This window comes from Cupressus sempervirens, chromosome 2 (assembly GCF_028749045.1).
Source record: "Cupressus sempervirens isolate cs-2001-9-10 chromosome 2, ASM2874904v1, whole genome shotgun sequence".
Lineage (NCBI taxonomy): Eukaryota > Viridiplantae > Streptophyta > Pinopsida > Cupressales > Cupressaceae > Cupressus > Cupressus sempervirens.
In genome coordinates, this window is record NC_143119.1 from 581990696 (window position 1) to 582002344 (window position 11649).

Consider the following 11649-nt stretch of genomic DNA (forward strand, 5'->3'; position numbering starts at 1 on the left):
CATGTCAAATGACATCAGCAGTGTACGGATGCTGACATGTCTGCTGACGGGGGCTCTGACTTGTTAGATGACGTGGCTATCATGGCATCTACGTGGAGTGTCACTGGGCACCACGTGGAGCCACTAGAGTGGACATGTCAAACGGGGGACGTGGCGGATTGCGTGGTGCAGAGAATGCCACATGGAGATTTCAGAGTGGCCGACGGAGGTCAATAGACGACGGTTAGCGTTGGAAGCCAACGACAATGGGCAATGCTGAGAAGCGGTCGCCGATGGTAACATTTGCACCGGTGGGGGTGAAAATATCTAGCAGGTGATGTGGGATTAATCCCAGATGCACCCCGCTTGAAGATGTCGAGGGAAATAAAATGGTGAAGCCACGAGGAGTAAAGCGACTTCGAAGCCGCCGGAAATGTTGAATGTCGCTCGCTAGTTGTGACCTGATATGGCCAGTTATGTAATGAACGTCAATTGGAGTGGAATTTTCCACCGAGTATGATATATGTGCCAGATTATGTAGAAATTCCGGCCGCGAGTGCCGGGAATTGATCACCCGGTTTGCCTACAATAAATGCTCCTCTACAAGCCTAATGGCCAAAAAATTTCAGAAAAATAATAATTGCAGATTTGAAAAAATGCAGAGACAAAAATAAAAAATAGAGTTTCAAAAGTTGAATGTACAGATTTGAAAAGATCATACCAATTCCGCAAATTGGGCCTTCGGGTTCCAATTTGCTAAAAAAAATTGCCTCAATTTTGACTATGGCCTAGGGTAGGGAAATTTATAATCAAAATTCACTAAATTGACACTCCAGATGCAATGGTGAGGTCAACTTTGGCTCTAAACGCTCCCAATAGCTGCAAATACTCTAGATTGAAACCGAGTTCCTCTAAGAGGTGAAACAAAAATGGTCTCTAATGACAATGTGAAAAGAAGCTCCCTCAACTCCGATACCATGTAAGAATTTGCCTTGGGGCAAAATAACACCAAAATCAAGAAGCTCAAACACTAACACAATATGGACTAATAATGGATGATCAGAATAACAATAATGAGAATATCATTTGTACATACACACTAGAAGTGTCTGTATATAAAGGCATTTAGAATGACTAGGACATAGCAAAGTGATGAGCCTCACAACTAAGCACATGTCCACCAAAAGTGGATTATCATCCATGGAGGACAGAAGTTAGTGCGATGATGAGAGGATAAGCTTACATAGGTGTATCTCATAAAGAGATGTTGTAGACATCATGTGCAGAGTGCGAACAACTATGTTGTCTAAATGATAACTAAGATGAATATGCAAACTCCTATGTTGTCAACAAGACAATTCATATGACTACACATACTCCTAGGTGTCTATATGACAATTAATAAAATAATGCATTTAACCTAAGTAAGCTTAAGTAAAGTGTAATAATAATTAATTATTTACACTAACAACCTCATTATTCATAAACAAGTAATAACAAATGGGGATGTATTCTCCTTATTTGGAGAATAACTGAGGACAAAATAGAAACTTTCTACGAGAGTTTCTATGTTATATAAAACCTAATAAATAAACCATTAATATAATAATAAAATTACTAGACCTAAGTCACTTGGGGACTTGGCATTTTCCTTGTCTCGTTTATCTTGATAAGTTTTTCCTATGATATTTATCTACTTCACCATGAGTATGCATGTGTAGACTCACACTTCTACTAAAGTAAAGGCTAAATGTAGCATCTTAAATTATAAGCACATTTGCTAATATGTACAATTTATTCTTAGCTAGCACCCATTTTAGTGTATTTTCATTCTCATAAGTAGGAGAATATCACAATTTGACTTGCTATGGAAATTATCTCCTACTTATCAATTGATGAGCTTAAGGGGCTTTCTAATGAATGGTTCATAAGGCACAACACTTGCAAATGGAGTTGCAAGCTTTGGGTTTAACCATGGAGGAAACTCCGTAGTTAAGTGCGCTCAGGCTAGAGTAGTACTTAGATGGGTGACCTTCCGAGAAGTCCTAGTGCTTCACTCCTATGAGCATCACCTAGATCCAATGAGTGCTAAGTGTTCCATTTATTCTCATGAGAGATGGATTCATGTTGAATCACTACTCATGAAACATGGGTCAATGAGTTTGACTAAAAATCACACAGTTAAATCCGGATAGCAATATCACTATTTTCATTCTTCTATGTAGACAATTCTTTTATTTAATGAAGGCCCTTAAATATAGTTGTATCCCTTTCAATTGTTTAATTTAAATGTTGTATTTTTTGTACTTGGGCCCTACTACCATATCTATCTTTCACATTTCCAATTGTTATACCTCAATTTGGCACACATTTTCAGAATCCTTATCTAAAAATTGACCCCTAGTAAAAACTTTGACTTATTTTTGCCTCAACCAAAGCAACTTAGGCAGATAGTATCAGAAGTTTTATGACCCTATCATCAGAACTCGCCTTTGACTCAAAAATCACACAGTTAAACCCTGATAGCAATATCACAACTTGCCCTTGTGCCAATAATCATCAGAACTCGCTTTTGTGCTTATAACTTGCGTCCAAATTTGAATTGGGGTTTGATATTGAAATTTTATGTGGGATTCTTAATTCAAAGTTAGCCTAATTTGAATTAGGGTTTGATATTGTAATTTTATGTGGGATTCTAAATTCAAAGTCAACCTACTTCAACTTTTGAGCCCTAAAATGGCTTGGAGAGGCATAAAAGCAAGATTTCCTTGTTTTTTGTATGCAGAGATCCAAAATTAGGAAGTCTTGGGGTCCAACATCAAAATTGCCAAAACAAAGGTGACTTCCGCCTACAAGGACCAATCCAATCACCTCTAACTTCCCTTCTCGTCCTAGTTAAGAAGATTTGGCTAAAATTTCTTATACAAACCAGTGACTAACTACTTCTCGTATATGGTCTCAAAATCTACCTATGAATCTAATAACTACCTTTGTTTTATAGAAAGCTTCTCTCTTCTAGATCTTGCATATCTTTATTCTTTTTATACATTTGAGAATCCACATGACGAAGGAAGACCTTTTCACCCATTCCACACTTGAGTCATCTTGAGCCTAGGGAGTTGTTCTTCTTCCTAATGTATTGATTGGAAATAGAGGCCTAAGTTTCCTAATTTACCCATGCAAGCTATTGAACACCTACCCCGTTCATTTTCTTTCATTATAATTAGTAAGGAGATATGATTGGGAGGACAGAGCTAGGTTTCGCATCTAAGTAGGTCATACTATTTTGAATGGACAAAAGCTTCTACCACTTGCAGACCAAGGGGTGTTATAACATGCACCCTATCCTACTTTTCTCTCCAATCCTAAGCATGGTTAATTACTGGAAATGGAGGTTATTTACTTAAGGTTCAATAGCTATCATATGATTTGATTACATAATACTATTTGTAAACAAATAATTTAGTCGAATTGCTACTTTAGGCAAAAATCGGGTCCACCTCAATTTGGGAACATCAGAAATGTTTGGTTGCAACATCTATTGGGTGGGTCAGGGAGCAAACCAAAAGTTTTCACTTTGTGCAATGACGGCAATATTGCACATCTGGCCCAAATAACAGCCTTCCAAAATAGAACAAAACAGAGTTGAAATATCATTTCAGGCGAGATGTTCTTAAGGGCAAGTTAGTTGATGCTGCCTTCAAAGAGATATCTGCTTCAATTGAGTGGGTTAGGGAGCAAAACGAAAGTTTTTACTTTGTACAATGACTGCAATATTGCTCTACATCTGGCCAAAAAAACAGCCTTCCAAAATAGAACAAGAGTTGAAATATCATTTCAGGCGAGATGTTCTTAAGGGCAAGTTAGTTGATGCTGCCTTCAAAGAGATATCTGCTTCAATTGCTTGCACCAGTGGTTGAACTTCCAAGTAGGAGATTATTGACTTTCGAGTGATATTATTGCTTCCCTTCTCTCTTTATTTTTACCTCTCATCTCTCCATATTTTGGAGACTTCATACATTTGTGGGATTACAGATGCAACTTCGTAAACTGCTGCAACAATTAATAAAACAGAGTTTGCCATGTCTTCCCCTGTTGAGGTAGCCTTTAAAAGTGAACCATGTAAACATGCTGTTGTCTGTGAGTTTTCTGTTCAACCGTTGTTCATTTAAATCTGAGTTTTTATTTCTTTTTCATGGATATTGTACGGCTGATTTTCTATAGATGGTTTCTTCTATTGAAAATGTGTAGTTATTACGAATGAGCAAAATTACAAAATGTTGCAAGACATGACGGTTACGGCTGATTTTCTATAGATGGTTTCTTCTATTGAAAATGTGTAGTTATTACGAATGAGCAAAATTACAAAATGTTGCAAGGCATGACGGTTACTGACTTCCCTTTTTTTTTAATCATTATTTTATTTGTTGCAGATAATGTTGCATTTCAGGCACATCAAAAGAGAAGTCGTGTTAAGACGTTTATGCAAAATGGTTATCAAGCTCTAGATCATCTAGTTGTTCAATCAAGTGCTAGTTCTTATTAATATATTTGATGATAAGTTACAACAAGAGAGAGATATGGAGGTGGTTTTTGTTACTTATAAATAAAAATCCTAATGCTCCTATTGTTTCTCATGTTTTTGTTGTTTCGGATTTCTCTTGATATTGAAATGGCTAAGAAGTGAAGTTATTGGAGATGTCTCTGTTCGAAGAGTTGGTAGTTCTATAAATGAATGCTGCTCGAACAAGAAAGAAACTAATACTTGCACTGTTTACCATGTGGTTCCCATTCGGATGTCTCCAAATGACTGGACGAAGATTGTGTTGTTTCAGTCTTTGAAAAAGAATATCACAGGCCAATGAGTTGAAAAATGACAAATGATTGGCTGATTCAGATGCAATTTAGTGTTGATTTTTTCGATCAATGATATGTTCTACATGAGCTCCTTTTTGCTGGACTATCATATAAAACTGTTGAGCAGCTATCTGTATTTATCACATTAAGCAGTAAAGCAGATTTTTTCTTTATCATGTTTGTTGTGCTCCATGTAGCTAAAAGTGATCCTTTTTTGCTCTTGGTGGCTTTTCTTGCTATGCTTTGCAATGTAACTTGATGTTCAAATGAGCCATATTTGTAAAACTATTGTTCAATATAAAAATAAAGAAATAAAGCAATATTTCTTAGTTCAAAATATACAAACTTAATCTTTAATTTTCTACATCAAAAGGAATACAAAAATGGACCTTCAATTTGTTTCTTTAATATCACGGCTAATAAGACTCTTGAAAGATGGATTCAGAGATAGAGGCAAAAGGCAAACAAAATTGCATGTGATGGTTACTTGAAAACCTATTACAATTTGTTACTCTACATGCCAGAGATGAACATAACAAAGGGGTCCAAATAAAAATGTAGCAAAAAGGAAGTAGAAATGACATTTTTATAGCTTATCAATTGGAAACTTTTCATCTATGACAACACTATTAGATCCAGGTGTAATGATTAAACGGAACAGTTCGTTCACTTGCATAACAATTCCAATATTCTCCCATAAGTAGACCCAATCTACCCTTTCAGTTTCCTACATCAACCTATCAATGCACATTAGTGGACTTTTGCTTGGTTGCTTTGATTAAATGAGAGTTATAATGCACACAGGAGAATTTCAAGAGAAGTCGGATCTTAAAAACAAAATATTGGGTATAAATTATTATAAATCTGATTTATAATATAAAATGATATAAAAATTCCCACATACATAGCAAAGATGGCAAAAGCACACACCAGAAATCATTGCCTGATCCAACTTCTAAAATACATGTCTTGCTTTCACAAGAACTTCATTGGACATAGCAGCATCCATAACCTGTTAAACAACAAAATGAAATTGAACAATGATCACACTGAGAAGAGTACAATTATTCAATAAAGTCTCCACACTATGATACCAAGATTTATACAAAAACTTTTATGCAGTACAGAGAAGTGAGCTGGAACTGTTAAAAATGCCAGTTTATAGACAGAGTTACAAAACATGTAACCATTTGATATGCGGTCCACGAATGATGCATTTGTCACTGTGTAAAAAAGATGCTTGCAACAAAGCATTATAAAGAAGAGAAATGAAGTGGAGTGCAAGCTGTTCATACAAAGATCTTCCCTCAATCCCGAATAGCCTTTCTCAGCTTCTTTGTAAATGGTTTGCAGGCTTCAATGCTCATGTCCACTGCTGCAGTTAGTGCCATGAAGACTGCAGCATCCTCCACGCATGTTATGTGTCGCATTGCTAACTGTACCAAAGGTTTGCTGCTCTTCCCCTCGCCCTGTACACGGCAACTCATCACAAAGCCTCCTAAAATTTGTAGTCCAAAATTGGAGCTAAAATCCCCACTGCTGTGGGGACTTAGAATTGGAGATACTGGAGGGGACACTTTGGATGTGTCGATGAGGAATTCTCCACCTTTGCCTGCACTGATAAGGGTTTCTGAAATCACAATTCCACTACTCACTCCTAGACCACCACCTTCTTCAACTAATTGAAATCTACAACCAATAAAGTCCTTTGCACCATGTTCTCTCCATGCTTCTAGCCTTCCCCACGGCTGCCAACTATCCACACCAGAGGAATCTGGTCGAAGAATCAACCATGCCCCAGGATTGGACCGCGAGACACGATCAGAACCAGTAGAAGGCACAAAGGGGGTTACCATTGAAGCAGCTGCCACTGCAGATCCAGAGAGGTCATGGATCATAACCAACCATCCTTTTCTATCCCTTCTTTCACTGTCTTTATCACCATTATGAGAACCAGACCAACCATTTGCAGTTCCATCAAGCTGAGAGGCGCTGAGCAAGATGAGAAAAGCAGAAGACAAGTGTCAACCAAAATTCCAAAATACTTGTGGTTTAGAAATAAAAACACCCAAGGCAAGAGCCTACAACACAACAGTAAATTGTGAGTATCTCATCTGGGAGGTCTTGGGTTCGAGTCTACCCGAGCTTAACATGTAATAATAATTAATGTTCATAGATATTAAATAACAAATAAAATAAATAATCTTGGCTTCGGCCCAAATTTTAAAAAAAAGTGCCAAGAAAACACTGCTTCTGCCACAAATTCAGAGATTAAAAAAATGACGTTCAATAGATAAATTTAGTGCATAGCAAATTAGGTGCCATAGTGAAGTCAATCTTGTAAACCTTTATAGCTCAAGCATCTAGATTGGCAAGATATGATATTAAAAGGTCTCCTATTTGTTTTTGTGGGTATGTAGGTATGCCACAGGTAAAGATTTGAAAACTATTTTTCGAATTTTTCTGCTCAACGGGTCTACATTTTGCAAACTGAAAGGACAGAAGCAAATTTTAAGGAAATTGAATTTAAGAGGGTGCTTGATCACTAACCGTGCACGACTGCCTCTGTCTCGACTAAATTTACAGCTGAATATTGGCTGCCTTACATTGCCCTGCAGTTGCACAATCTGTGGGCTTAATGCTGTCTCATCCTCAAACTGAAATATGTATCGAGGATCAGGCTCAACCTTCACTCTCACATGGAGCTCTGCCCTGGGACTGCCACCTTCCACCTTGTTCTTACCAATGTTTGTCCATCCATTGTGAAGGAGCAACGTTTTCCCCTCTGCCCATTCTGCTCCAACTTGCAATCTGAAGGTCCCAATTTGCTTACTACTGCTAACACCACAATGAGACCCTTGTCTCCCTGTAAAGATCACTATCTCCAAATAAGCTGAGGAGGACTTAAAACGCCGTGGAGCGATCAACTTTTTCACCTCAGATTCTTCAAGATAGAAAGTTGCAGCAATACTGTGAAGATCTTGGCTTCCAGATGTGGAGGAAGACGTGATTAAAGGAACTGATGTGGTTTGTGTGGGAAACCCTGTTAACCTAACCTCACAGAAGCAAGGAGAAGAGAGAGCATGGACCCCCGCCCTCACAGCTTTTGAGGCAACCGGAATTCTCAACCCTAGTGCCCCTACTGATATTCGAATGAAAGCTCGAGGATCCATCATGACAGGAACAACTTCTTTGTGACAATTGCGTTGAATTTTCTCATCCTCAGCTAAATTCCGTTGCCACTACGTAGAGCCACTTCAAGCGCCGAAATCGCTCCAATAAAAGTAAGAACGCTTTGTCATTACCGTGCACGATGAAGAATTTGTACTGCTGCTGGTTCACTCCCTCGGCTCATAGGCGCTCAATCTTCGACGGCCACATTTCACCTTCTTACCTTTTGAGCATTCACTGAAAAGAAACCCAACAACAAATTTCTAGAAACAATCAAGTTCTGTAAAAAAGCACAAGCCCAGCCCAACATGCTAAATCGAGTAAAAGCTCTCTCAGGAAAGCAATTTCAGAATTTTAAATGATAAAAAAAAACTTTCTCCAGTCATGGGCTTAAATTATTCTCGTTCTAGTACAAATTTCATTAAAGAATATTCCTATACAACTTTTTACACAGAACAAGTTGTAGACGGCTAAACCCTTGCCGGAAAGCGAAAAGATAAATTTAAAGAAAACAAATTCAATTTGAAGGCAAAATGCAAATATTTTTCCAAGGCACTTATTAAAGCCCTTGACAGATGGTGAAAATGAGGGTTGTTTCGTCCCGACTTTTTTCCCCTTTTCCGATTTCCTGTTTGCTTCAGACAAGCAGCACGAAAGCAATGGTTCCAAGTTTCAACAAGTCGGGCCGTAACCGTGAATTCAGACATTAAAGGATAAAGCTTCCAACACAGAATTTTCAAAGCCATAACGCCTTAAAAGGAAATCATTGCCAAAATTCAAGGAATTTGTCAAACAATACCAAAAAACAAATCCAAGATGGAAATAAAAAACAACCTCCAGGCTCCAAAACCTTTCAAAGACAGAACCAAAATTAGCGCAAATTGCTACGGACCTGCTCGAAAGCCGTTCATTTTCACAGGACATACACGCAACCTTCCAAATTAAATGCCGCAACCGAAACACGTCTTCAAGGCTTTTCTTTCTCTAAACCCTAAAACGATGACAATCACTCAAAAACCCAATTTCCTTTTCATCAAAACAAGTCTTACAGGCCCAAATTATGCTACATTTTCACAGCCATCCAGAAAAAGAAAGCAGCACATCCATCAACAGCATTAAAATCCCCCCAAAAAGAGAAACGTAAACTTTCATTACGGCCGTACTGAACAAAGAAAGTAAAAACAACTTTGCTCACCCCAACCCCCTACGGTATCTTCTTCGTTGAATAACAGTGCTCTAAACCGTTAAAATCTTAACAGAAAATGAAAAAATATGCAACTGGCCTAGGTAGTCTCGTCAAATGAAGAGTAGGTATTCCAATCCAAATAAGTACGAACCAGATTTAAATTTTGGGGTTTAATAGTGAAGGAAGAGGTCGGAGGGTCGAACCTCGAGGGGTCATTGAGATTGACGACAATAAGTAACAGGCTGTCGACAATAAGTACAGTCTGTGCATACAGCTGGACTTGCCAATCCTATCCTTTTCTTCCAACCCTACCAGATACTAAGCGACAATTTCTTCTGATTATTCTCGTTTTCCCCCATTACTTTATACCGAAATTTCACGAATGTTCTGTCTGCACCACCGTCTGAATCGTCTATAGACATTTTTCCTTATTCGTCAGAAGAATCGACAGATTTGGAAACGGCAGCCCCAACCCACAGATTCATTAATAGTCAAGATGGAACAGTACTCGGATTAATAAGATTGGGGGATAAAAAGCCTTCGGATTAATTATCGGTCAAATTCAGATTAACCAGTACTAGGGGAGAGGACCCAGGACGGACCCAGTGGTCGTGATAGCTAACTTCGTCAACATGTAGCCGCTACATGGGATGTCATAAGACTTTTGTTTTTTTTTTTGAAATGTAAAATGGACATTGAACTACTTATAATTAAGGTTTGAAGGTGTGACTCATCACGCAATTCGTTAAAATAGTGCACCTAGTGAAAGGTGTCTAAAAAATGACTTTTTGAACATTCGACCAAAGCGTAATCTAAAAATCTCTACTAATTGAATTTAAAATTATCACTTGTTGTTAATAAAATATTGTATAACTATATGAAATGTAACATATATGCAACTTAAATGGATCAAATAGTTATTATTAATCATAAATATTTGTTTTATATAAATTTTATAAATAACACAAAAAGACACATACTTTAACACAAAAAAAATTATTTGTTGACATAAAAATAACACATTATTATATAAAATACAACATATATCCAACACAAAGGGACTATTAGTTGAACACTAATTTTTTCTCACAATCTCACACATTTCATAAGAAAATACAAGGCATTTATTGGTATTCACCTTTTATATTTGTGATGATACATATTATTGATATGGTTTACTTTATGCATATACATTGCTACCCCAATAGTTGTACACATTAGAATAGTATGTCTACACTAAGATATCAATGTTTATTTAAGTGAGCATATTATGTTTTAAGTGACACATACATATTAGATATCTATGATATTTTGTTTGAAACAAAAAGTTATTTATTTCACTCATTAATGAATTCATTTATTTATTTTTTCTATAACATTTATAGGTTTTCATGTGTTCAAATATTGGTATATTTTATATCAACATTTAGAATTTTTTTTATTTACAAATAGATCAATTAATTACAATATATAGTAAAAATATGTTGGAAGATTGGACTCTATGTTCACAATAGGGTGATCGACTATTGGACCCCGCTCAACTATTGGGTCCTCTCCCCTAAGATTTAGTATGTGACAGAAAAATTATTTCATTCATTCATTCCGCATTCTTAGTGTGGATGACCCAACCCACGGAATAGATTCATACAAGCAAGGCTTCTAGACCTAACCAATCGAAGCCACTCATAAGCACAAAGGTTTTAATAGCACAAAGGGTTTTAATAGGTAGTTTTTATTAATTTATGAATAGTCTTTTTTTTATTAATTAAATATTAAAGTTACATATTCACAAAAAGGGGTGGGGATACAAAATCACTCACGAGAGTTTAAACAACAGTAAAAAATATTAACAATTATTCATAAAAAAAAAAAAATCAAAACTGTCATTAGGCAATTAAAGCAATGTCAATCGAGTGAGGTGGATCGTGTTGATCAACCCCCATGCATTAGCGAGGTTGGAGGGTGGCTCAGGTGGAGCCCACCCGTCATCAACAGTAGCAACATCTTGTTCTTTTTCCTTTCGCTCTACACTAGGAGGCAAAATGATGCAAGAGCATCTTGGATTTACTTGATAACTACTTTGGATTTCATGAGAGGAAGCTCGGTAGTTACTTTGAAAGGTGCTTGGACTGGTGCTCGGCATGGTCCTTGGGACTCGGCATGGTCTTTGGTCACTCGGCATGGTCTTTGGTCACTCGGCATGGTCTGGGGGAGCTCGGCTTTGCTTAGGAATTTGGTTCCTATTGCAAGTTGTGTAACTAATTTTCTATAATGAGTTAGAGGATGAAAACTTCAGAAATTGAAGAGAGCCTAGATTTCTATCTATGGTTCGAAGCACGAGTTCTAATTCATCCAGAGCTAGGAGATATCACAATTTTACCAAGACATCGATTTTGGAAATTTAATTATTGTAGGAGGCTGACTTTGGCATTTAATTTATGTATTTGTATTTAATT

General features: G+C 37.1%; 1 protein-coding gene across 5 annotated transcripts; it reads right to left on the bottom strand.

The window, feature by feature from the left end:
* Positions 1 to 5900: 5900 nt before the first annotated feature.
* Positions 5901 to 9750, bottom strand: LOC149574762 (uncharacterized). 5 transcript variants are annotated; one of them, XM_089814582.1, is made up of 3 exons: positions 9345 to 9750; positions 7387 to 8244; positions 5901 to 6828 (listed from the first exon to the last, which is right to left on the bottom strand). In XM_089814582.1, exons 2-3 carry the CDS (start codon positions 8010 to 8012, stop codon positions 6144 to 6146), a joined length of 1311 nt encoding a protein of 436 aa, XP_089670708.1. In that variant the 5' UTR covers positions 8013 to 8244; positions 9345 to 9750; the 3' UTR covers positions 5901 to 6143. The 5 variants fall into 5 exon arrangements, with proteins under 5 accessions (XP_089670708.1, XP_089670707.1, XP_089670706.1 ...); XM_089814581.1 differs by having other exon boundaries at positions 9397 to 9695; XM_089814580.1 differs by lacking the exon at positions 9345 to 9750 and adding an exon at positions 9203 to 9338.
* Positions 9751 to 11649: the final 1899 nt, after the last annotated feature.